We start from the raw sequence: 25650 nt of genomic DNA, 5'->3' as shown, positions 1-25650 counted from the left end.
ACAGGGACCCCCCCCACCCCGTGCACCACCCAAACCTCTCCTCCTTCCTCCTCAGCCCCTCCGGCTCCTTGTCCCGCACGGAGAAGGATTTCCACAAAGTGGTCCCAGTGTGGCCGCTGCTCAGCCCCTGCTGTTCGTGCCGAAACAGGGACAGTAAAACAGGATCTGAAATACCTGGTGCTGTTCCCATTTCTCCGAGAGGAAGCTGGAAATGGGAAGCTGAACCGGTACTTCCAGTTTTCCCTTTTCTTCTCAATATTCCCAAAATTCCACACAACAAAACAGAAAAATAGATATAAATTAAAGCTTTATATTTTATTTATTTAATGGAACTTCTCACACACACAAAAAAACAACCCTAGGAAACAGAAAAGCAAAGCCAGCTACACGTCAGTTAAAATATTCAGGAAAACCTGTGTACAGGGCCAAGGACAGGGAAAGCGGAGGTGCCAGCCAGCCACACCACCACCACAACCCGCTCAGGAATCCAGGCGAGATTTCTTCTCCTTCTTGCTGAGGTTACTCCCTTTTCTCTTCTGCACGGCAGAGCCATCGGCAGCACTCCTTTCGCTTTGGTTTATTTTCTCTTCCAAAGGCTTGGAAGCCTGGGAGAACGCAAGAAATAAAAGCCAGAGCCGCGAATAATTCAGTTTTACAGCCCTTGGCACCGCTGCGTGTTCCCAGCTGTGTGTGTGCGCACCTTGGAATGCCCTGCCTTCCGCCAAGATCAGAACTGAGCTTTCCCGACCCTTTATCCTGCTCCCAGGGCTGGGAAGTTTAGGAAGGGGATTGACAGGGGAGCGGGGGAATGACTGAGCCTGGAAGCGCCACGTACGGGTATGAGCCAGGCCGCTCCGGGGCCAGCGTGTTGCTGAGGGTCGTTGAACAGATCCCTCACCCCGAGCCCTTTAACAACCCACGCAATGAACTTACAAACGCATTGAGAGCGGAAGCAGCCGGCACCGCTCCGGAGCTTCCAGGTAGGAGACATTTCCCTCTCGGAAAGCACGTTGTCCGAGTCAGGTGCGGGGAGGGAAAGGAGAAGGCCCAAACAGAACCGATTTTTTTGGTTTTGATCTGCTTAAATGCAGTTTGTTTTTATGTGACAACCCCTCCCCGCCCCCCGCCCCACCGTGAGATAAGCCAGGGGGCAGAAGGGAAGAGAGGCCGGGGGGCGGCAGGAAGGCTGTTCTCTGCCGGGAATTGGGGAGACTGGTCTGGGAAGGGAGAAGCAGGTGGAGCACGGGCGCAGCTGAGCGCGAGAGACAGCCACAGCGGAACAGAGCAGAGAAATAAACAGGGCTGCAGCATCCCCGGGGAGGGGTTTTATCAGGTTTCAGCTTTACTCGTCCTTCCTCCACTGCAATTATTTGTGAATGAACACATTTATTTGGAAGGAGGGAACCTAATGATCTTAAAAAAAAAAAAAAGTATAATGAAATTAAATACACCCCCAAGACACAGAAGAGAAGGGGAGGAAAGAACGAAAGCGGCCAAAGGCAGTGGGCACAAAGTGGTGGCGAAAGGCAAAGTGAGATGAGACGGACCGTTCGCAAAGACGGAGTTACCCTCAGCTGAGAAAGCGGAGCGCGTTCCTTACCCTCTTCTGCTGGCTCGCGTATTTCTCAGTCCACTCCTTGGCGTTTCGCAAGAAGAGTTGCTTGTTGTACTTGTACTCCGAGGACTAAATGTAACGAGCAAGACAAAAAAGACAAGAGATTTGATTTAACACAAACATCAGACCGAGGCGCTGGGACCAAGCTCTGGCTTTAGGACTCCTAGAACCAGACCGGAACCACTACAAGCACACGGCATGAAGCACAAAATTCATTTTGCTTGTTTTCGTTTGCTTGCAGAAGGTACGCAGTCGTTTGCGCTGGCAGGGTTGACGATAAAACCTTTCCCATCTCTTTTCCACCGCTGGCATGAACCCTGTGCCGCACGTCCCAACCGCTTCGGGGAAACACAGTCGCCAAGCCACGCTGCGACGGAACGTTCTAGCGTGTCAATCCGGAGCGAGCAAGGCGGAAGCACAGCCTAAATCTAGCCCACCGTTCCTTCCCGGCCTGCGCCCACGGCCACAAGAGAGGAAGAGGAGGTCACGTACTATGTCTGCCATGAGCGGGTCGTCAGGGTTGGGCTCCGCCATCAGCAGCTGGATGGAGGTCAGCAGCGTGGAGATGTTCAAGGCAGGTCTCCACGCGCCCTTCGAGAAAACGGGACAGAGCAGCAGTTCAGCAGAGCCCACGGGCTGCCTAGAGACACCTCAGGACGTAGGGCATTTAAACCCAACCTGCCCACAAGCTGCCTCAGGACTCAGAGCACTTAATCCCCCCCAGAAAACACCAGATCTGCTCTCAACACACAGGCTGTGGCCTCTCCGAGGAAGCCTGACTGACAACCACAGGCCGTAGCCTGCGCCTCTCTGCCGGGTCGGCATCGGGGTAGCCCGTTTTCACAGGGACACCTAATGCCTTCTGACTCCAATCCTTAAAACCTTAGAAATTTATCTGGAACAAAGAAGGTCATGTTCTAGTCTCTAAACAAAGGAGATGCCGCTCAAAAACTTTACTCCTGTGCTCCTATGTAAATAAGTCAGTAGCGAACAGACATTCAATAAGGCTTTTACAAGAAAAAGATAAGGAGTTCATTTTCCTCTCCAGGCTCGCTTACCCATGCCCAAGTGGCTATCTTACCTTTGGTGGTAATTTAAGAACATCCAGGCAAATCCTTCCAGCAGAGTCAATGTTAGGATGATAGATAGGGGTCAGAAAGCGAATCTTTGGGGGCTCAAACGGGTACCTTCAAGAGAGAAGTGTTAAGAAACAAAAAAATTGTTTTTATATTTGTCTGCCAGTTGCTTCATCACGCATGCAATGCTGTCATTTCCTCCTCCCAGCCATTTACTGAGTGACATCCTTCCTCACAAGTTTTGGGAGGAGACAGTGCTCTGCCTTCGATGCTTTCGGCTTTCGCACTTCCCTGCGTAGCTTTGCCCAGAGCAGCAAACACGACAGGAAGCTTTTTACTCATGAACAAGCTCCTTTCCAGAAAGCTTTGAGACAACGCAATCAGGCAGAGATCTTCTCATAACGCTTTTAGGCTGTTAATCACGCATCTGAGGATGCCCAGTGTGAAATACGCGTATCAGCCAATGGAAATAACAGTTACATTCCTTAAAGGGTCTCACACAATCAACCACGTTCTTTGCTGGGGGCCTAAAGAAAAGACCAAAATGGTAGCACTTGTATAAAATACCTTACATCAGTTAATTTATATTTCATAGAGTTGTCTAGGTTGGAAAGGACCTTTCAGATCATCAAGTCCAACCATCGACCTAACACTGACAAAACCGTTTGAAGGAAGCACTACTTAACTAGATGTCGTTGCCCGCTTACCTTTCAGGAACAACTATTTCCAGGTTGAATATTCCTTTCTCATACGGTGTGTCTGCACCTCCCAAAATTTCTTTAAAAGAAGATTAAAACATAAGCATTATATTCAAAATTCACTTGAAATTATCCAACAGCCTCTGCATACCCTCCAGTTACAGAGCTCTAACACTGCTCAGAGCCAGGAATAAAAAAATGTCATCTGATCTGAGACCAATTCCACCCCATGGCCATCAAAGCCATAGGCAGACTGGCTGAGCCATCAGCCAGACTATGTTTAAAGAAAGACAAGAAAAAAACCAACAGTGTTTTCCTAAAATTCCACGCTTCCATGAAACCTATAAAGTACCCACCACCCAGTGAATCCAAACCCGTCAGCAAACTCTAACGCAGCCCTTACTCGGAGACAAGCCCCAGCGGAGAAGTACGTACGTGCTCGTAGGTTATCCAGCTGGTTTTCATTTTGCCAGCAGGTGATGCCTGGTGGCGGCTCTGTGGTCAAGAGGGAGAGCTCCCTCTTCAGTCGTGAGGCTCTTTGCATTGTGCTGAAACTGAGAGGCTGGATTTTATCACTGGCAAAATTAGCGCTTCAAAAAAGCACTTAATATTGAGGCTTTTTTTTTTTTTTGGCTAAGAAGAAATAACCTGGGTTTCAAGTCGTTATCCTGGTGTGATAACCAGAGTCTCAGGAGCCTGTTCCTGGAGCTGGTCTCGCATCCAGCTGGAGGAAAAGAACCAAATCCCCCACTTTATAACCAGTCCCACTCCTCAGTCCCCAGCTGAATCTAACAAATCCTCCTGGTCCAGGGGCTCCACACCCCTAACAGGGCTGCAACACCTGGGACAACCCTTGTCCCTTCAGGGTGAAATGCTGTCCCTTCATGGACAGGGGCACACATGGCCCTGCTGGGGCCATCTGTGCCCAGAGGAGCCTCAGACAGGGACACCCACCAGTGCCCCGTCCCTCCAAACCTCCAGCAGACAGGGACATCCCCTCCCACCCCAAAGGCACCCTGCTCTCCCTTTCAGTGCAACAGGAAAACCCAAAACTGCCTTAGAGATGGGACACCCCCCCAGGCAAGATCTCCAACCCCGGCTCTGCCCTTCCCATCTCCATGGACAGGGCACCTCTTCCTGAGCGCACAGACCCACCTCCCATAGACAGGGGCCCCGAGGCGGGGGAACAGCGGGGACCTGGTTCACATAACCCAACCCAGACTGACCCACTCGCCCCTAAGGAGGGGAACCTCCTCCCTGGCTTAACCACCCCCCAAGGCCTCACCTCTTCCCCCCCACCCCCAGCACAACGAACCCCACACAGACCCAGCCACACCACCCCCACGGCCTGAACCCCCCAAGGAACTACATAACCCCCCTCAGCCCAGCTGCACCCCCCAGCCTAACCACCCCCAAGGGGAAGCAGTTGCACTCCCCTCCCTTAGCCTAATTATCCCCTCACACAGACAAGGACACACACACCCCGGGGCTAACTGCCCCCTCACAGGGGCGACAATGGCCTCCCCTGGCCTGAGCCCCCCCGCCCTTGCAGAATCCCCCCAGGAACAGCTGCCTCCCCCCCCCCGCCCGGGCCTTGCTGCTTCCCTCATGCTAATTACCCCCCCTCAGCCTAATTATGCTAATTATTAACCTCTCACACAGACAAGGATTACCCCTCCTCTCCCTCCCCAGGCCTAACTGCCCCCTCACAGGGGTGGCAACAGGCTCCCCTGGCCAAACCCCTCCAGGAGCCCCCTCCCTCACAGAATCCCACCAGAAACAGACTCCCCCCCAGCCTCGTTGCTTCCCCCACACTAATTACCCCCCTCATTCTAATTATCCCCTCACACAGACAAGGATTACCCCCCCCTCGGGGCCTAACTGCCCCCTCACAGGCATGGCAATGGCCTCCCCTGGCCTGAGCCCCCTACCCCACTCTGCCAGGAACAGCCTTCCCCCCTCCCAGCCTCGCTGCTTCCCCCACACTAATTACCCCCCAACCGCCTAATTACCCCCCTCACCCTAATTACCGCCCCGGTTTAACGCCCCCCTCACACACCGGCGGCGCGCGGCGGTCCCGGCTTGTGCGCGGCGGGGGCGGGACTTCCCCGGGCGCCTAGCAACGGGGGGCGACGCCTCGCAGGCAGCCCCGCCCCACGGCCCGCTGCACCGGCGCTGATTGGACACCGTCCAGCCCCGCCCCCTCGGCGGCGGCTCTTCGAATTCGAAAGGAAGGAGCGCTGCCATTGGACCAGGCCGGCGGGCGGGAGCACAAGCCCCGCCCCCTAAATAAAACCCCGCTATGTGGGCGTGGCTTGCGCAGTGCGGGGCGAGCCGCGGCGCTGACAGGACGGCGGGGGAGCGGGGCCTGAGGCGGGCCCGGCCCCATGGCCCGGCCCCGCCTCTCCGCCCCCGGCCGGCGTTGTGTAACGGGGCATGGCGAGGCCAGGGGCTGGGCGCCGGCCTCCGGGAGGAACCACGGGCCGCGGGGAAGGAGGTAAAGGCGGAGCGCGGGCTTTGGGGGCCGGGCCGCTCACCCCCCGCCCGCCTGAGGACCCCACACGGGCTCCCCTGCTGGGGAAGCGCCGGCCAAGCTCCTTCAGGCGGGTGGTTTTGGGTCCCTATTCCTGGTGCGACTTAAAATGTCATTTTCTTGTATCAAGTGCTATATATTTATCACCTAAGCTACCAGAACAAGAGGAAATAAGGCGGAGGTGTTGGGCTGACAGCAGCCTCAGGTCTGGCTCGATGTGCAGGCTGGGATAATGTAACCAAATTAATCCAAAAGACTGGGGTTCTTCTTAAATCCCAATTGAGGAATTGTTCTCCAGCCTGTCAAGTCTGAATACCATTAAGCAACTTGATGGTGATAATTATTCTGCTTCAAAAGCCCAGGCTGCAGTTTCAGAGGGCAGTCACGAGGCTGCTTTTTCCAGCTGGCTGACAGGTGTATTTAAAGCTTTATAATTGCATTACTGTCGCTTCCTAAGCAGCCAGGCTTATAGTCAAGGAGAATATCCGTGGTTTGACTTAACTGGACAATCGAGAGTGCCCGCAGAGGAAATTAAACTGTTAAAAGTTTCCCTTCCCTGCGCCTTCCTCAGCCCCTGCGTGCCCCGTCTTGCCCCATCCGCCCTCCTCCGCGCGCAGGAATTACACAAAACCTCACGTCGCTCAAACCGTCCTTGGTGCGGAATCCACCTCGATGCGTGGATTTACGCTATTTAGGAGTGTTTAAACCCGGGCGACTGATTTCCCAATGCTTGTAGGAACAGGATGGTGACGCTCTGACGACGGCCGCATCCCTCCAGCACATCTCTGCCCGCAGAGAGAAATGCTTTCTGGCGGCAGAGCCATGATCGACGCTTGCCTGGCATCCTCTTCTCGGGGTAACGTGTAAAGATCCCAGTGCATCAGCCAGGTAAACCCTTGAGGTAAGGCCCTGTTGGCTGATTTGGGGGTTTCCCTGCTTTCCGTCTTGTACCTCTCCCCAAGGGTGGGGATGCAGCAGGTGCGAGGTGTATTTTCTGCCCGCGCTGGTTGATTTTTGATGAGCAGACGTGGCACAGACGTGGCAGGGCGCCTGCCCGGCCTTGCTGGGGGAACGGCCTCAAGCCACCCGTTCATGGAGACTTTGAAGATAAATCCTAATACAACATCTGCCAACAGACGGTGCCTGCTCTCCCTTCCCCCACCCCAGAGGATCTTCCCCTTCCTCCTGGCGGGGCTGGAGCATCTGAGGGTGCCGTCCCTTGGTGTTGAGCCACCACCTCCTTTCCGACACCACCCATCCTTCCCACCCATTGGTGGGTCCCAGCTCCCCACCCAGCGCTGACACCCCCTTGGCTCTGGGCTCAGCTGCTCCCCAGTGTGCCCCAGTCCCTTTTAATGGAACCCCTACTCCCCGCCAGCTCCGATTCCCCCAGTCCCCTGCGCTGGGATCCCCAGAGCTACCCCTAACCCTCTTCCCTTCTAGCCCTGGCCTGGTGTCCCCCTGCCCTGCTCCCAGTCCCTGCTCTGGTGTGTCCCCACTCCCCACGGCTGTGCCCCACTGGCCCTGCAGGGGATGGCACCGCTGGAAGGTCTGGGTTGGACCCCCGCTGGGACACCCTGGGCTTGGGGCCATCCCATGGGCTGGGAGCCCCCAGGCTTGGGCTGGCCCCATGGACTATGTGGGACCCCAAGTTTGGTGCTGCTCCACAAGCTGTATGGGGCATTGGGCTCAGGGTGGCCCCATAGGCTGTGTGGGGGTGTAGGGCCCCATAGGTTGTGTCCTGAGATGGCAGAGTACTCAAAGGCTGTATGAGAAGACCCCCCCCAGGCTGCCCAGCCCTGGGCTCAGACCAGTCCTCGAGGCTGTGTGGGGCTGTGAGGCTCCACAGGCTGCCTGGGGCTGTGGGGCACTGGCTTTGGGGTGACCCTGTGGGCTTTATGGGGCCCTGGATTTGGGGTGGCCCTGCAGACTGTGGGGCCGCAGAGCTTGGGATGGCCCCAAAGGCCATGTGGGGCCTTGGAGCCCTGGGCTCAGGGCAGCCCCTCGGTGAGGCCGGCTGGTGCAGGCTGGTCCTGTGCTCCCGCCACAGGATGCAGGGGGCTCATCCAGCACCCTTTGCATGTTTTTTTTTTTTATCCCAAAGTGCCATCTGGGTGCTCCCCAGAGCAGCAGGAGAGTCGCCTTGTTTTTCCTGTTCTCCTGGGAGGTGTGGGCAGGGCGGTGCCGGAGCCGGGGCGCGAGGCAGAGCACCCCGCAAAGCCCCAAACCCTGCGCTTTTTGCCGTGAATTTGCCGGGTTCACTTATCAGGGGGTTGCGACGGGCTGTGTCACAGCCTGGGAGCGCAGCTGGGTTTGTCTCGGTGACGCTGATGAGCGTTTTTGGGGACAGGTCAAGGAAAATTATCTTTTATGATAATAAAAGCTGTTGATTGTGGGTCGTGCGGGGACAAGGGGCCGGATCACCTCTTGCAGCCATTTGGGAGGGTGTGAGCGGAGCAGTTTGGCTGGAAGAGCTGAACTGGATGAGAGATTGTTGTTTGGTTCTTTGCTAATCCCTAATCTCTTAATTCTTCTCTGGGTGGTAACGCTTGAATCGGACGCGGGTGTGGACCCGGATTGGAGGTGGGTGTTGAGCTTCCCCCCTTCGCCGTGGGAGAGGGCGAGGTGGGGAGACGTCGCTGGGTTTGGTACAAACACAAGGTGGCAGCTGGGCTCGTCCTTTCTGTTTGCTGCCGTCTGCTAGATCCGTCCCCTGTGAGCAGAGCAAGCAGCAGCTGTGGGGCAGCTTCTCAGGCTCTTCCCCGAGCTACCCCAGACGGAGAGCCAAGATCCGGCCTCCTGCCCATCAAATTAATGTGTGCTAATCCGTACAGCAGCCCCATTTTAGAAAAAGATTAGTTTTCTGCAGTTATCACCACCCGGCTCTGCTATGGAGAGAGAAGGGTTTTTCTCCTGACGCCTGGAAGCACCACGAGGTCTCCTGGCGTTAGGAAAGGTGGATAAAAACTACAGCAAACTGATGGATTGAGATATTATGCTCCTGTTTCGGTGTTGGTTGGGCTGTGCTTTGCTTTCCCTTGTGTCCTGGTTTGGGCGACACAGGAAAAATTTCTCTTTAATGCTTGGGAACGCTGCACTTTTAGAAGGCCCTGGTGTCTGAATTCATGAAAATATTTGCTAGGCTACGTGCGATTCAAGGCTTCAGTGTTTTTGAGCTCACCAGGTGTGGGGACGAGGAGGAGCGAGACCCGGGCACTCGACCCAAGCTGCCAACGGGGTTATTTCATACCATGAATGGCACATTCAATAGAAATTAGAAAGTTTGCTGAGGAGTTCCCTCTCTCCCCCCTGATGGCTGCCATCCTGAGCACTCCTCGCCCCGGTGTCGGAGCCCTGAGCCCTTCCCTTCTTCCCGAAGCCACAGCGCTCGCAGGGTCCTGCATCGGCCATCCCTGCGGGGAGCACACGGCTCCTGCTGATGGAATGGGCTGAGTACAGTTCTCGTGTATTTTATATTGGTATCAGGATCAATACTGGTTCTTTAGTGTTACTAATGTTAATTATTTAGTCTTATCCTATTAAATCTATTTATATTTCAACCTTTGTGTTTCCTTTTTTTCCCCCTGATTCCCCTTCCAGGGTGGGGAGGGGCCATCGGGTGATAGAATAATTGTCTAAACGACAATAAATTGTTATGGGTTTCTCAAAGCATGATGCCTTGTTTCACCTGGCAGCCTTAACAGTCTGTTCGCGAGGAAACACGCCGTGTCTTTCAGATGGCTCCTGCTGAAATCCAGAAAAGGCTTTTCAGTGCCCAAGCGAGGGCCGGTTCAGGTCTCCGATGAGCTGTTCTCCCCGCAGCCTGCTGCGGGCAAACGGAGACAGAGCTCCCTCCGTCATCTTCTCGCTGTTGACTTACGGAGGGTTTGCTGATGGGGTGGTAAAGTGTTTCTGCAGTAAATGGACCTCTGGCAGCTCTCGTCTGTTTTGATTCCTTCCTGCTGGTGAGCACTGTTGGGATGTAATTTAATTTAGGGATTTAACTTAAGGACTTGCGTGACTCCTTTGGGGAAGAGGCCGTTCTCTGTGGAGCAGGGTGGTGATACAGCTGCTGGATGGTGGGACCTGGCAGAGGAGCCTGAGAAGAGCGGTTTGGTCCTGCTTCTGCTTTTCTCTCTGACGAAGATTTACCAAAACGCAGAAGAGATTGGCAGTAAAAAGACATGGGGGCTGTTTGCAGCTCCGTTTCTAATTGCTAATTGACCTTGTTCTTTAACAGGGATTGTGTATCCCCAAAGCCAACGGTTCCCTTCCTCTCTCAGAGTTCTGGTAAGAAGAGCCAGGATGCCGCATCGCACCATTCATCTTTTCCGAAAGGGACTTCGGCTTCATGACAACCCAACACTGCTGGCTGCGCTGGAGTCCTCGGAGGTCCTCTTCCCCGTCTACATCCTGGACAGAAAGTTCATGACGTCCGTGATGCACATAGGGGCCCTGCGGTGGCATTTTCTGCTGCAGTCCCTGGAGGATCTCCAGAAGAACTTGTGTCAACTGGGCTCTTGCTTGTTGGTTATTCAAGGAGAGTACGAGTCCGTTCTTCGGGATCACATCCAGAAGTGGAATATCACACAAGTGACTCTGGATGCGGAGATGGAACCGTTTTACAAGGAGATGGAGGCCAAGATACGATGTCTGGGAGAAGAGCTGGGGTTTGAGGTGCTTTCTCTGGTGGGCCACAGTCTTTACGATACCAAACGGTATGTGATTACCCCAAAGACCAGTGAGGTGTCTCCAGGAAGGTTTATTTTAGATTTAGCAAGCATCAGGCCAAGTATCTTAGTCCTTCCAGATCCTAATGTGTTCCTTTTGAGAAAATTGGGCTATCTGAGATGGACATAGCTCTGTTTGCTGGAGATTTTTTCCTGTGTTGGTCTGCTGGAAGTAGCAGAAGAGATTTTGGAGGGTTGCACAGGCGTTAGGATCTTGGGCTGTGATCTGAGACTAAAGAGCTTGTTAATTTTTTTCCCTTTGGGCAGTTTAATTCACTTCAAAACGTACAATAGCTGCTCTTTTAAACAGAGTGGAATAAATTATTGAACGCATTTAATAGGACTTCTATATAATTTTTTTTGCCAGATTTTTTTTTTAATCTTTCTAATGGACTTTCACTGGTGTCTGGATACACTTGGATCCGAGCTGGTATTCAGGGCTGAATGACTGAAGATATTGAAATTAATAATAAGGGGGTGGTAATCAGTAGTAGCTAAAACAGCCTTAACAGTACAGTCCTGGGAAGCCCCTAATTTACATAAATGAATGGATAACTTGCCATCTTGAATTCAAGCTGTCTGTTTGCACAGGTCATTGCTCACATAAAAGAATCTTTTAGTGCCCTGAAGCTGTTTTTTGTGATCGGTCTCCCTCTGGCAGCCCCAGAGGTGTCCTGCACCTTCCTCTGGGCAGTCCTGGCGATGTCTGGCTCTGCAGAGCCGCCCAAGTTGAAGCCATCGTTGGCATCCCAGTCCCAGTTTTGTTGTCTCGGGTTTCGAGAGTCTGCTCTCGGGACGGATGTGTGTTCACTCAGGGAAGTTTTACTTGTAAAATCTGTAATTTCCACATCCAGTTGCACAAACTGGGGCTTTTCCAGCCTCTGCTGTCACCTTCCTATCCACTGGCAGCTCCAGCTTCCTTCTTGCTTTACATTATGTTGAAAAATGATCTTGTTTTATTTAGGATTTTGGACCTGAATGGTGGCACTCCCCCATTAACGTACAAGAGGTTCCTTCACATTCTGTCTCTGCTCGGCGACCCTGAGGTGCCTGTCCGAAACCTCACCGCTGAAGACTTCCAGTAAGTACCAGCTAGCCAGCAGGGAACTGCAGGTTCCTTTTCTCTGCCCCAAAAAAGAGCCAGGGCCAAACGCTGATGGGGTGTTTCGGCTGTTATGTTGCATTATGTCTATGCACGGAGGGTTATTGCTTTTATTTACAGGGGATGTGACTCTGCTGTTGGGAGGGGAGAGCAGATGAGAGGTGGCACGGTCCAAAGACTTCAAACTTGCAAGGCACATCGAGACAAACTTTTAAGATATGTAAAAGTTTAACAGAGGAATCACTAAGGAATGACAAGTCTCTTTCTCAAAGGCATGTTCTAGATTCCTCTCAAATCGAGATGTAGGGCAGGAATTGGATGAACCACTATAGGTTTTTTTATGCAGGAAGTTTGGTGGAATAATCATACTGTTCCCTTCTGGCTTTAAATCTCTTCTCTCCTCCCCTCTGCTGTGTGGGAAGGAGGGACGGAGCTCATGTCTCCTGGGAGTTGAGAAGAAGCTCAGAGTCAAGGATGTCTTATGATTAGCTCTGCATGAGGAGAGGTCAGTGATCCGAAGGGAGGTAAGGCTGGGGTAGGAGAGAGGTGGCCACTGGGGATGGGACTGCAGATCCTTGGGGCGTCTGTGCCAGGCGCCTCCTGCGTGGCCTCAGCTCTGTGTCCGTAACCCAGGCTTGGGTTTTCCCATCTTGTGGGAATCCCATTAATTCCTGAATTTTGTCCTCGGATAATCCCATTATAAGACCCATGTAAGTACTGGGATAGATCAGTTCCTGTATTTTTTTTCTTGCACTGTTTTTTGTTTTTTTGTTTTTTTCTTTTTCCTTTTTTTTCCCCCCTAATTTGTTTCTTTACACTTTTCAAATTAATGATGATGAGAGATAAGTGGTTGACATGCTTCCCAGCAGGCCTCTGTTATGCTCTGAGAGCTGCACTGGCCCCTTCTTCTGTAGGTGTCTGCAACAGAGCTGAGCTCAGTTTTTCCAGGTAAGCAGAAAGATCTCTCTTGATCTCTTGAGTTCATTCGTGGTTTTTGAGAAGCCTGCATACCACTGACGCTTCCCTGAACCTCCTCTGTGTTTTACAGGGGGGTAAAAAACATACCCTGGTGCTGTTCCAGCCTCACAGGGGGCAGAGACCTTGGGGAAGCCTCAGCAGCTGAGGCTGCAGAGGAGATGGGGGGGGGCTGCTCAGAGGCGTGGGCTCGGGGAGCCCCCACCTTGGCTGGGAGGTGGCCCAGGGGGGCTATTCTGCCTCCTCCCTTACAAAACCTCTCTCAGAGCGACCTTTCCCCAGAGGCACGGGAGCTGGAGCGGTGGAGGCAGCAGCAGTGCCCCGTTTAGAGTCTGAGGAGGCTCTTGGCTCCCTCCCCGGGATGGATGAGGCAGCTGGGGGAAGGAGAGGAGGCGCCTCCGAGTAGGGGATGGGAAGCGAGAGGGACGTCTGAGCTGGGGGGGCTGCAGCGACTGCTCTGACCGCTGTAATTTGGTGGGTCCGTTCCTCTTCCCCCAATTCAGGCTAGAATTACCCGGAGCGATTGCAGGACGAGCTCTTTCTTCCCCAGGGAGAGTGCAGCCTGGGGGTTCTGGCTGTGCTTTGGTTCCCCCTGTGCTCTGGCTGTGCCACGACAGAGGAGATCTTGGCCTGTGCAATGGGCGGGGGTCTTCCTCCCTCTTCTGGCTCCGGTTCCCCCTTTGAAAGAGGCCTCTCTCTCACATTAGGAGATGTAGGCCCCCTGACCCAGGCCTGGCTGAGGGTTACAGGGTGCCTCTCCCCGTGGATTTGAAGATCCCTCCGGAGAGCCTTTCCCCCTGGAGAGGAGGGGAGACCGAAGGGCTACAGCGCCTGGAGCAACACTTGACTGACCAGGTCAGCCTTGATTTTTACATGGGTGATGCTGGTGGCTCGAGGTGGGCTGAGGTTAGTGTCCTCCTTTAATGTCTGGTTGTGTCTGGACCTCGAGAAGCTGCTCAGCCTGTTCCAGCTCCAGCTGCGTTTTTCCCCACTGGGGTTCAGCTCCTGGCAGCCGAGCCTGCCTTCGTGCCGGCCACTTTTAAGCGGATGCTTTACCCGCTCCCAATTTCGTAAAGTGGAAAAGATCTTCAATGTGGTGCTCTTGGACCAAGAGAGCAGTTCCCTGGTTTACAGAATCCCCCGGCACTCTGGGGAGGGCAGAGCTTCACAGCACCCGTGGGTGGGACGTGGCCTTGACCTTGGGCTTGGAGGTGGTCTATGTATTTGGAAATCTTGGGGGAAGATGGCGGCCTGGTCTCAAGATGATGTTGTCCTTGATGGTGGCATTTGTGGGTGGATGGGCGGTGGGAGTATTTTCCCTGTGGGACATTGTGATGTAGAAGCCAATTGCCAAGAGGTTTTTTTTCCTCTCTTTCGTTAGCTGGACGTTTGTCACCGTGTTCTGCCTGAACCTGGATTTATGTTTTCATTCTAGGGTTGGGTGGCCAGTTTTACTAAACCGAGAACAGTCCCAAATTCACTGCTTCCAAGCACCACGGGCCTGAGCCCGTATTTCAGTATGGGCTGCCTGTCAGTTCGCACCTTTTTTTATAGGTTGTCAAACATCTACGCTCAGGTAAGAAAAATAATTGGTCATGGTTAAGCAAATCCAGAACTCTCACGTGTCTGGCATGTGAGGCTAGGATTTAACACTCGGATCATCTTGGGAGAGACCTGGTGTATCAGAAAATGTTACTTTGCTAATGTCTTCTCACAGCATCTTGTGAAATCTGTGAGTGGTTTTGTATGTTGTGTGAAACACCGGGGAACGTAAACAGCTTTTCCCGATCAAGTCTTAGAAATACAATAAATAGGGAGCAGTGAGACCTGGAAGTTGCAGGAAAGCCCAGGAAAACCTCCCTAAAATTCAAGGAGTTCAAGGCGTCTGCCTGGTGTCGAAGTGAAGTTTTTGATCAGTTTAGCCTGTTCAAGCAGTTTTGTTTTCAGAAAGCATCTATTTTCATCTTAGACGAGTTTTAACTACAGCATAAGCCAAAGCCGGCTTCTGAAAACTTGTTTGACTCTTAAAAAGTGTGGTTGAAACCAAGCCAAGAAGAGCAAGGTCTCCCTGAACCTCCTTCTTATCTCTTGAGAGGTGGCTGAGCCACCTGAACTCAGCTAGCCGAGCAGTTAATATGTTCATGAACACGTTTGGTTTAAGAAGTCCCAGCGTGACACCATTTTGGAAGGCAGATGGAGAATGTCTGAGGTGACGCTGATGTCTGACAGAGTTCGGCTTTGCTTTTGGGCGTACAGCATTGCTTCAGAGCTTTGATTTCTCTGGCTTTCGTGGTAAAGTGCCATGAAGCCAGTAGTGTAGTTAGATGAATCTTTACTTTATGGGCCTGACGGTCAAAAAACGAGTGAGACTGCAACAGTACGTATGAACCGAAGCGTTCACCTCGTGTCCTTTGCAGGCCAAGCATCACTCTCTGCCCCCAGTGTCACTCCAAGGGCAGCTTCTATGGAGAGAATTCTTCTACACAGTGGCATCAGCAACACCAAACTTCACCAGAATGGCTGGGAACCCCATCTGCCTTCAGATCAGTTGGTATGAGGACGCAGAGAGGCTCCACAAGTGGAAAACAGTAAGAGGACGCATTGCTACAACTGCTGCATTTCAGTTTAGAGTTTTTCCTGTTGCTCTGGGATTGTTCCCTGCTGTCTGTTTGAGGTGGGGCCTACAGCCCTGGGAGGGGTGGCTGACACAGCAGAAGGCCGTGCCGCCATCCAGAGAGACCTGGCCAGGCTGGAGAGTTGGGCGGAGAGAAACCTTATGAAATTCAACCAGGGCAAGTGTCGGGTGCTGCACCTGGGGAAGAATAACCCCCTGCACCAGGACAGGTTGGGGGTGACCTGCTGGAGAGCAGCGTTGTGGAAAGGGACCTGGGAGTCCTGGTGGACATCAGGGTGCCCATGAGCCAGCAATGTGCTCTGGTGGCCAAGAAGGCCAATGGCATCCTGGGGTCCATCAAGAAGAGTGTGGCCAGCAGGTGGAGGGAGGTTCATCCTCCCCGTCGGCTCTGCCCTGGGGAGGCCACAGCTGGAGCACTGGGGCCAGTTCTGGGCTCCGCGGTTGCAGAAGGACGGGGAACTGCTGGAGAGGGGACAGCAAAGGGCTACCAAGGTGATGAGGGGACTGGAACATCTCTCTGATGAAGAAAGGCTGAGGGATTTGGGTCTCTTCAGTCTGGAAAAAAGATGTCTGAGGGGGGACCTTATCAATGCTGATAAATACTGAAAGGGGGGGTGTCAGGAGGATGGGGCCAGGCTCTTCTCAGTGGTGCCCGGTGACAGGACAAGGGGCAACGGGCACAAACTTGACCATGGGAAGTTCCACCTCAACATGAGGAGGAACTTCTTTGCTGTGAGGGTGGCAGAGCCCTGGCACAGGCTGCCCAGAGAGGTGGGGGAGTCTCCGTCTCTGGAGACATCCCAAACCCGCCTGGACGCGTTCCTGTGTCACCTGCTCTGGGTGACCCTGCTCTGGCAGGGGGTGGGACTGGGTGATCCCCAGAGGTCCCTTCCAACCCCGGCCATTCTGTGATTCTGTGAAAGAAGTTTCATGCGGGAAGGCTTATTTTTATTTTCTGCTGCAGGCACAGACGGGGTTCCCGTGGATCGACGCAATTATGACCCAGCTGCGCCAGGAAGGCTGGATCCATCACCTTGCTCGGCATGCTGTTGCCTGCTTCCTGACGCGAGGGGACCTTTGGATCAGCTGGGAAGAGGGAATGAAGGTTCACTTTCACGTTTTGGTTTTCTGTGTTCTGGCTGACCTTGAGAAACCCCCGCAGAGCGGGGGCCTGGCAGCGGGAGGTGGTTCTGTAGAGCAGCGCTTCGATACTGAGCCTCGCTAGAGATCGCGTGGTCTCTCGCTCGAGTGTGAGCCCTGCTGCGCTGCAACGCAGCGGTGAGAGGTCGTTCCCATCCCCAAGGGTTGATGATTTCGGATATTGGAGACCTGCTCAGCCTGCAGCAGGCCTCAAAGGCAGACCTTTGGGCTTTGGGTTGCTCTGTCACTGGGTCCTGCTCTGGCTTCCTTCTGGCAAACTGTCCTGCTGGAGAGCCTTCCCTCTGCCCTGTGAGAAGGGTAGCCCGGACCAGCACAGTGCCAAGCTTCACCCTTTGTCTCCCAGCCTGTCTGTTTTTTTTTTTTTTTTTTTGCTACGAAGGCAGCCAGCTCAGGGGTGTTTCTTTCTTTCTGTTCCCATCCCATTCAAGCGCAGGTGTTTGAAGAGCTGCTTTTAGACGCCGACTACAGCATCAACGCAGGGAACTGGATGTGGCTGTCGGCCAGCGCGTTCTTCCACCAGTACACGCGGATTTTCTGCCCCGTCCGCTTTGGGAAGCGCACGGACCCCGAGGGGCAGTACATCAGGTAGGGCCACACGCGGCACCGTCCGCTCCGTTACCGCTTCCCTGGCTCCTCCTACAGCAGGAGCTGGTGAACTCGGTCTGTTTGAAACATAAACCCCCATGAAACAGGGCTGCTAGCAATTATTTTGTTTAACACATAAGGAAGCTGAGGCACAGAGAAGCAAAGAGACATGCCCATGGTTGCAGAGGTGGTGAGTGAGCAGGGCTGCGGACTGATTTGTGAGCAGCTGTCGGCTCCAGCACCGTGTTCCATCACTAGGCTGACTCCTCTTTCGAAAGGACTTGAGTAAAACTTCCCACAGCTCCCTCTACTCCAGTCAGTGCAGTGTTTCTTGGTTTTGTAGGCGGGTTGATTCATTTCAGACACTTCAGTTTTATTTCCCACTCTGAGTGAGTCCTCTTGGCTTCAAAGTCCCAGTTTCCTTCTCTCTGGATGAGGTACTGACGGGCGTCCTCACAAGCAGTGGGTGATTTTGCCGCTGACTGCAGTTGGAGCAGGCTGTGTTGATGTCTGAGCAAACAACTCCACTTCCCCACTCCTCCTCTTCCTCGCATCCTGGCTCGCTGTGTGTCTTACAGAATCATAGAATGGTTCGGGTTGGGAGGGACCTTAAAGATCATCTCGTTCCAACCCCCCTGCCCTGGGCAGGGACACCTCCCACCAGCCCAGGTTGCTCCAAGCCCCGTCCAACCTGGCCTTGAACCCCTCCAGGGATGGGGCAGCCACAGCTTCTCTGGGCAGCCTGGGCCAGGGGCTCACCGCCCTCACAGCAAAGAATTTCTTCCTAATATCTAATCTAAATCTCCCCTCCTTCAGTTTGAAATCATTCGCCCTTGTCCTATCATTACACTCCCTGATCCAAAGTCCCTCCCCATCCTTCCTGTAGGCCCCCTTTAGGGACTGGCAGGGGCTGGAAGGTCTCCCCGGAGCCTTCTCTTCCCCAGACTGAACCCCCCCAACTCTCTCAGCCTGTCCTCACAGCAGAGGGGCTCCAGCCCTCTGATCATCTTTGTGGCCCTCTGCTGGACCCATTCCAACAGCTCTGTGTCCTTCTTGTGCTGAGAACTCCAGAGATGGATGCAGCGCTCCAGGTGGGGTCTCACCAGAGCGAAGCAGAGGGGCAGAATCACCTCCCTCGCCCTGCTGGCCACGCTTCTTTTGATGCGGCCCAGGATGCGGTTGGCTTTCTGGGTTGCAGGCACGCATTGCCAGCTCACGTTGAGCTTCTTGTCCACCAGCACCCCCAAGTCCACTCCTCAGGGCTGCTCTCCAGCCGTTCTCCGCCCAGCCTGCATTTGTGCCTGGGATTGCCATGACCCAGGTGCAGGACCTTGCACTTGGCCTGGTTGAACTTCTTGTTGAGGGGAAGCCTGTGCCGATGTACCTGACAGACTGGGGCAGAAAATGACTTTCCCGTTCTGTAGGAATTTTTTAGATTTTTTTTTCATTAGTTTGTTTTTGAAATTTACTAGAATTGAGGATGAAATGTCAGTGAAAATGTTAAAAACACTAAATATTTTGGATGAAGTCAAAACCGAAGTAATGTTTAAATCAACTCCTTTATGCTTTTCTATAAAATTAACTTTTGGAAGATATCACCCTATGGAAGTTTCAGAACATAAACCGGTTGGTTTTTGGGTTTTTTTGGTGCAAAATGAATCAGAACTTTTCCATGGCTTGTTGTATCAATACAATCACCAAGAATTAACATGGCGTAGGTTGGTTTACACTTCTCTTAAAGGTATGAGTGTTTATCTGCAGGGTTATAAAAGCCCATATTATTCCTGTTTTGTAGGAAATACTTGCCTATACTAAAGAACTTTCCCTCCAAGTACATCTACGAGCCCTGGACGGCCTCTGAAGAGGAGCAGAAGCAAGCGGGGTGTATCATAGGTGATTCATTCGGATGCCTCGCTAAGGGTTTTGCTGCTGCTAACTGTCCAAAATAATTACATGCATGAGCTGGAAGCGTCACACTTCCAACACAAGCCATGCATTTATCTTCTGAAAATGGATTAATCCAGCAGTCTACCTTCTGTCAATTCTCCTTTCAAGTTTTTTACCGGAGAATAATCTCAGAGTATGTATTTTTGCCTCAACTGCATGTCCTAAAACTGTCGTATCGCTGTAAGTTGTTGCCTGTGCACTTATCTGTCTGGGATGCTCAGCTGTCTTTAAATAGTATCGGAACATCTTGTGCTTTTACACTTGCTCTAATGCATCTTTGAAGCCTGTTATAAACTTGTGGCCAAATGGGAGCTCTTACTCTTTGATGGAGAGAAACAGACACTTCTGAAGAGCGGGTCACGCGGTCTACTTTAGATGCCGTTTATTTTAAGAAAGGCTGCCAGCGTTTGCCCCGGTGCAAATCCAGCGCATTGTCCTTGTTAGTTCTGTAAAAGCTGCTGCCTCTGTGTCCCACCAGGTCGCGATTACCCCTTCCCCATGGTGAACCACAAGGAAGCCAGCGATCACAACCTGCAGCTGATGAGACAGGTGAGAGAGGAGCAGCCCAGAACAGCCCAGCTCACCAGAGGTAAGAGGGGCTGCAGCGCTGGATGTTTGGTGGACTGCGATGCAGAGGCCGTCACCGGCTTTGGGCTTTGGTTTTGTGTTGATTTCGTAGAATCACAGAATGGTTCGGGTTGGAAGGGACCTTAAAGCCCATCTAGTTCCAACCCCCCTGCCCTGGGCTGAGACACCTCCCACCAGCCCAGGTTGCTCCAAGCCCCGTCCAACCTGCCCTTGAACCCCTCCAGGAATGGGGCAGCCACAGCTTCTCTGGGCAACCTGTTCCAGTGCCTCACCACCCTCACAGCAAAGAATTTCTTCCTAATATCTAATCTAAATCTCCCCTCCTTCAGTTTGAAATCATTCGCCCTTGTCCTATCATTACACTCCCTGCTCCAAAGTCCCTCCCCATCCTTCCTGTAGGCCCCCTTTAGGGACTGGAAGGGGCTGGAAGGTCTCCCCGGAGCCTTCTCTTCCCCAGACTGAAGCCCCCAACTCTCTCAGCCTGTCCTCACAGCAGAGGGGCTCCAGCCCTCTGATCATCTTCATGGCCTCTTCTGGCCCAACTCCAACAGCTCTGTGTCCTTCTTGTGCTGAGGGCTCCAGAGCTCCACGCAGTACTCCAGGTGGGGTCTCACCAGAGCGAAGCAGAGGGGCAGAATCACCTCCCTCGCCCTGCTGGCCACACTTCTTTTGATGCAGCCCAGGGTGCAGGTGGCTTTCTGGGCTGCAAGCGCGCATTGCCAGCTCATGTTGAGCTTCTTGTCCACCAGCACCCTCAAGTCCTTCTCCTCAGGGCTGCTCTCCAGCCGTTCTCCGCCCAGCCTGCATTTGTGCCTGGGATTGCCATGACCCAGGTGCAGGGCCTTGCGCTTGGCCTGGTTGAACTTCATGAGGTTTGCACGGGCCCACCTCTCCAGCCTTCAAGGTCCCTCTGGATGGCATCCCTTCCCTCCAGCGTGTCGACCATTCCACACAGCTTGGTGTCGTCAGCAAACTTGCTGAGGGTGCGCTCAATCCCACACTACCAACTTCTTTCCTCTTGGTTCCCAACACCGTGCGCTGCTTTTCTAGTTACTGTTAAGATGGTGTCCCAAGAGGGAAAACCAGACGTTGAGCAGTGTCCCTTCCCTTCCGGCTGCCCTTGCAGGATGGGAGCTTGCTTCTGCCTGCTGGAGGAATGCCTGCCCAAAAGCAGACCTTCTCTACCTTCTGGAGGTCTGCACAAAGAGACGCCCCAGCCCCCAGGGAAGCCAGGTGCATCTCCAAGGCGCAGAAATCTCTGCAGCTCTGCCCGCGCCTCTTGCGAGCCAGAGCATCGTTGTTTGTCCTTTTTACCATGCCCCGTGGCAAAATTATTTGAGATTCCCACTGACCGCTAATGAGCAAAAAGCCCTTGAGAGCTCAATTGCTCTAAGAAATTTACTGTTTGACCTTGTTTTCTAAATAGGTTAAGCATATGTATAACAAACTGGTAATTATCAGGTAAGGCTGGAACGCTCAAACTTTGGGGGAGCCTGAATTAATTAGGTATTTCCAGTCACGCATATGTTTCACTTACGGCACCTGCGCTCTTAAAATTGAAATCCTAGGGCCTGTGCTGAGCTCTTAGCCTCAGGGGAATCCTCTGCAGGACTGTCAGTGAAGCGATGCTTTTGTATTTAACAGTGCGCCGTAGCAGCCTCTCTATTACAGAAATCCAACATGTAGCAACTGAGGGGAGTCTTAAGTATTCCTGCCTCAATTGCCACGGTCAGATGGAATTAATTTTTCCCAATCCTGTGCATGCTAACGTATCCAGGAGGTTCCAGATGTAACAAATGTATGCTGACGGTTCTTGCACAAACCCCGCAGTACACAGAATCACAGAATCCAGAATGGCAGGGGTTGGAAGGGACCTTTGGAGATCACCCAGTCCCACCCCCTGCCAGAGCAGGGTCACCCAGAGCAGGTGGCACAGGAACGCGTCCAGGCGGGTTTGGGATGTCTCCAGAGACGGAGACTCCCCCACCTCTCTGGGCAGCCTGTGCCAGGGCTCTGCCACCCTCAGGGTGAAGAAGTTCCTCCTCATGTTGAGATGGAACTTCCCATGGTCAAGTTTGTGCCCATTGCCCCTTGTCCTGTCCCCGGGCACCACTGAGAAGAGCCTGGCCCCATCCTCCTGACACCCCCCCCTTTCAGTATTTATCAGCGTTGATAAGGTCCCCCCTCGGTTGTCTTTTGCAAGACCCAAATCCCTCAGCCTTTCTTCATCAGAGAGATGTTCCAGTCCCCTCAGCATCTTGGTAGCCCTTTGCTGTCCCCTCTCCAGCAGTTCCCTGGCCTTCTGCAACCGGGGAGCCCAGAACTGGACCCAGTGCTCCAGCTGTGGCCTCCCCAGGGCAGAGCAGAGGGGGAGGATGAACCTCCCTCCACCTGCTGGCCACACTCTTCTTGATGCCCCCCAGGATGCCATTGGCCTTCTTGGCCACAAGGGCAGTAAATGTTGTGATTGCTGATGGAGATCTGGAAAACCAAAATCGGAGAACCAGAGTCCCCTACTGCCACCGCTGTTCTTGTTGCCTGTAAATAGAAGCATTTTCTGCTGTACTTTGTAGCTTCAGCCACCACCGTCATTGCGGGCTGTTGCACTGAAGTCGGAGAAGGACTCGCAAACCTTAATTCTTCTTTCCTTCTTGCCACAGATGATACAGACGACCCAATGGAAATGAAGGTAAAGCGTGACCGCTCTGAAGAAAACGTATCAAAAGGAAAAGTGGCCAGGATGGCAGAACAAACCGAGATCCCGTCAGGGAGTACCCATCGGGAACGAAAAAATGGCAAGAAGGGAGAGCCAGAGGGCAGCTGAACTGCACAAACTGCACTCAGGGCATTGCCCTGCAGGTGGTGCCTCTGGTTTGTGAACTGACCGCCAGGAAAAGTGTCGGATCTTGAATGCGTTTGTTAGTGCAGTTATTTCAAATGAAATGGTCCGTCTGTGAACAGTTTACAAACTGTTCCAGCTGTTGACTAAATTCAAGAGGTGACTGTTTTTGACGAGACGTGGTGGTTTAGTATCGTTCAAATCCGCTCGATGTTCGTGCATCTGTGTAAAGAGCTTTAGTGATAAACAGCGGTCTTTCCAACACACCAGATAAACGTCAGTTGAAGAATATAGGCACATTAATGTGTTCACGCGTTAGTGTTAAAAGCTTTACCTGTCTTGTAGAGACAGCGATTTAGGGATTTTAAGTTCACAGTTTGTGCTTGCAGTCCCCAGTTTGGGGAGGGACAGCAGAATCCAGCCCCTTGTAAGGTTGTCTGTAGTTCTTATGACTTAAATGAGATTCCTTATGCGTTTTAAGGGTAACGTTGCAAAATCTCTCACTGAATTAGGGCTGAGGTACGGCTTCATTCACCCTAACTCTGCTTCTTGGCTAATTCCTCTAGAACTGTAGGCTAAGTATTATTTCTGTCATGTACCACGTGTAAAAAGTTACCCTTCCGTTGAAGCATCTCATTGTGCAGTTTTACAAGGCTGGATTAGTCAGTGATCTTTGTAATGGTTGGGGTTTTGGTGAGGGTGGGGGAGGTGGAGTGGGGTTTTTAATTGCCGTAGGTACTATTTTTGTTTTTAAAAGAAATAAAAATGATTTCTGACAGGAAAAATGTAAGGTCTGGAGAGCAATCTGTTATCACAGTTGGCCTCCATCGGTCCTCTACGGAAACCTGGCTGCAAGACGACTCCAGCAGCAACCTGGTGCTCCCAAACTCCTCCCCTTTGGAAGCATCCGTGGACGTGGCGCCGCAGCTGCACAAGACCCAAGTGCAACAGGAGGAGGCCAAACACTGCTCCTAACAGCGCCTTCCACCGCTGCTGGTGACGTGCAGGACCTGCCAGGTTGAGGGCACAACGGCACGAGGATACAAATACAAACGCCGCAGGGACTGTCAGATGGATCCGAGAGGCTGGTTGTTGCCTCCTGCCGCGCCAAGCCTGCATCGAGCTCCCGGAGGTGCTGATGTTACTCGACGTGTTAGCTCTTCAGGAAGCCTCATGCTTTGCAAGGACGACCAGGATGAGAGGCTGTTACTGAACCCATGATGAGGGGACGAAGGCCAATGCAGTGCTTCTTACTTTGGGGATGATGAGTGCTGCTCTGGAGCCTCCTGGCATCCATTGTCTTTTTAATTGGGTTTTTCCTTCCTGCTGACGGGGATTTATTGCCTCCGGCTCGCAGTGCTGTAGCCCAGCGCAGGTGGCCACAGGAATGCAGAGCTGGTTCTTGCCTCATGTTTTAAGGCATAGTCATTACTTTCAGCTCCTAAATGGGCTGGTCTTCAGCCACCTAAAACATCTTTATCTTGGAGTGCTTTGTGTCACCTGAGCTGCATTGAGAGCCCTGGAAAGAGCCTAGTAGAGCAGAAGACAGGACCACCAGCAGCCATCGAATGTCTTTTGCTGTTCAGCGTCACCTCTAACATTGTGGTGCAGGAGATGACTTTGGACATGAGCGTGCAGGCAGCCAGGGTGGCATCCACCCTAGGAGGAGAGACTTCCAACTGCGTTGGTGGCCCTGGTCAGCCATCAAAGGAGCCAGGAGGATCAAGGCCTCTTTAGGAGGCCTTTTGTTGCAAAGGAGCCACAAGGTCTGGTCTTTGGTTGGAAGGGGTAGGGCTGGGGGCTGCTGAGGGGCTGAAGCAGGAGTAGGAGCGCTGCTTGAGCAGGAAATGGCAAGGGCAAGTGAGCTCTTGTAGAGCTTCTGGCTGACAAAGTAGCAATGGAGAAGTTCCTGTGAAGCAGAAGGACCAAGGTCTAGTTTGTGCCCTCATGGCAAAAAGACCTGTTCAGTAAAAATGCGCCAACAATCTGCCCTTGTGGCCAAGAAGGCCAATGGCATCCTGGGGTCCATCAAGAAGAGCGTGGCCAGCAGGTGGAGGGAGGTTCATCCTCCCCCTCTGCTCTGCTCTGCCCTGGGGAGGCCACAGCTGGAGCACTGGGGCCAGTTCTGGGCTCCGCGGTTGCAGAAGGCCAGGGAACTGCTGGAGAGGGGACAGCAAAGGGCCACCAAGATGCTGAGGGGACTGGAACATCTCTCTGATGAAGAAAGGCTGAGGGATTTGGGTCTCTTCAGTCTGGAAAAAAGACGACTGAGGGGGGACCTTATCAACGCTGATAATACTGAAAGGGGGGGTGTCAGGAGGGATGGGGCCAGGCTCTTCTCAGTGGTGCCCGGGGACAGGACAAGGGGCAACGGGCACAAACTTGACCATGGGAAGTTCCATCTCAACATGAGGAGGAACCTCTTTCCTGTGAGGGTGGCAGAGCCCTGGCACAGGCTGCCCAGAGAGGTGGGGGAGTCTCTGTCTCTGGAGACATCCCAAACCCCCCCTGGACGCGTTCCTGTGCCACCTGCTCTGGGTGACCCTGCTCTGGCAGGGGGTGGGACTGGGTCTCCAGAGGTCCCTTCCCACCCTACTGTTCTTTGGTTCTGTGAAAATGAATTACCGAAAAAGAATATTCCTCTCCATCTTTTCCTCTGCTGTGGGAAACTGGACTGTGGAAGCAGCAGTATTTCCCTGTGGAACTGGTCAGATTTTGAGCCAGCAACATGCACCTGGATTTCTGCTGATGCAGATCCCTGAGTCCTGGGGCACGGAGACGAGTGATGGCGTCTTCGTTGTGCACTCCTGGTGTGGGGCAGAGCCCCCCTAGCTGGGCAGTGCTAACAGCTGAGTCCGGCTCACGTTAACTGCATTTACCACAGGAGAGAGAGGGGCCTGATGCTGACTGATATCTTTTTTTTTTTTTTCACCGCTCCTGCCCCTCCCTTGGCTCCCTCGCTCCTCTCCAACGTGCAAAAAGCCGCTCTGTGTGTCCAGGTGATATTTTTTCCTCATTCTTCCTTGTTTAGGAGGCTCATCTTTTTCAGTTTACATTATGGGGGTTGTGAGTTAAGGCTTTGGGCGTCTTTTCTGATCTCATTTCCTTTGGTTTGTGGCACAGTCGATGCTGCGGTGAATCGTGCCAGAGGTAGGTGGCCAAATTA

The 25650-nt window shown here is 53.0% G+C and overlaps 2 protein-coding genes across 10 annotated transcripts; one reads left to right on the top strand and one right to left on the bottom strand.

Moving 5' to 3' along the window:
- Nucleotides 1-287: 287 nt before the first annotated feature.
- Nucleotides 288-5491, bottom strand: UBE2T (ubiquitin conjugating enzyme E2 T). Of its 5 annotated transcripts, none has more exons than XM_054181514.1 (8): nt 5449-5491; nt 4038-4113; nt 3825-3951; nt 3399-3468; nt 2697-2802; nt 2108-2206; nt 1601-1684; nt 288-605 (listed from the first exon to the last, which is right to left on the bottom strand). In XM_054181514.1, the coding sequence occupies exons 3-8, from the start codon at nt 3931-3933 to the stop codon at nt 480-482; spliced, it is 594 nt and encodes a 197-aa protein (XP_054037489.1). In that variant the 5' UTR covers nt 3934-3951; nt 4038-4113; nt 5449-5491; the 3' UTR covers nt 288-479. The 5 variants fall into 5 exon arrangements, with proteins under 5 accessions (XP_054037489.1, XP_054037488.1, XP_054037491.1 ...); XM_054181513.1 differs by having other exon boundaries at nt 3825-3943; nt 5449-5485; XM_054181516.1 differs by having other exon boundaries at nt 3825-3937; nt 5449-5485.
- A 232-nt stretch (nt 5492-5723) lies between these two features.
- LOC128900379 (cryptochrome-1-like) lies at nt 5724-23269 on the top strand. Of its 5 annotated transcripts, none has more exons than XM_054181462.1 (13): nt 5724-5886; nt 6659-6823; nt 9618-9887; nt 10206-10640; nt 11617-11733; nt 13437-13584; nt 14165-14305; nt 15147-15317; nt 16329-16469; nt 16959-17110; nt 18906-19003; nt 19536-19646; nt 22306-23269. In XM_054181462.1, exons 4-13 carry the CDS (start codon nt 10228-10230, stop codon nt 22467-22469), a joined length of 1656 nt encoding a protein of 551 aa, XP_054037437.1. In that variant the 5' UTR covers nt 5724-5886; nt 6659-6823; nt 9618-9887; nt 10206-10227; the 3' UTR covers nt 22470-23269. The 5 variants fall into 5 exon arrangements, with proteins under 5 accessions (XP_054037437.1, XP_054037434.1, XP_054037435.1 ...); XM_054181459.1 differs by having other exon boundaries at nt 10163-10640; XM_054181460.1 differs by lacking the exon at nt 9618-9887.
- Nucleotides 23270-25650: the final 2381 nt, after the last annotated feature.

The sequence above is a fragment of the Rissa tridactyla genome, chromosome 21, assembly GCF_028500815.1.
Source record: "Rissa tridactyla isolate bRisTri1 chromosome 21, bRisTri1.patW.cur.20221130, whole genome shotgun sequence".
Taxonomy (NCBI): Eukaryota; Metazoa; Chordata; class Aves; order Charadriiformes; family Laridae; genus Rissa; species Rissa tridactyla.
The sequence above is the reverse complement of the archived record's forward strand: the minus strand, read 5'-3'. Positions and strand labels throughout refer to the sequence as shown.

Bases quoted from the DNA above. Each gene is read 5' to 3' on its own strand.
- UBE2T (XM_054181514.1), bottom strand. From the start codon at position 3,933: ATGCAAAGAGCCTCACGACTGAAGAGGGAGCTCTCCCTCTTGACCACA. The intron at 3,469-3,824 runs GTACGTACTTCT...CTTCTTTTAAAG, and splicing joins GCTGGATAACCTACGAGCAC to AAATTTTGGGAGGTGCAGAC. The intron at 606-1,600 runs GTAAGGAACGCG...GCGTTCTCCCAG, and splicing joins ACGCGAGCCAGCAGAAGAGG to GCTTCCAAGCCTTTGGAAGA.
- LOC128900379 (XM_054181460.1), top strand. From the start codon at position 10,228: ATGCCGCATCGCACCATTCATCTTTTCCGAAAGGGACTTCGGCTTCAT. The intron at 11,734-13,436 runs GTAAGTACCAGC...CTCTCACATTAG, and splicing joins CTCACCGCTGAAGACTTCCA to GAGATGTAGGCCCCCTGACC. The intron at 13,585-14,164 runs GTCAGCCTTGAT...TTTTCATTCTAG, and splicing joins AGCAACACTTGACTGACCAG to GGTTGGGTGGCCAGTTTTAC.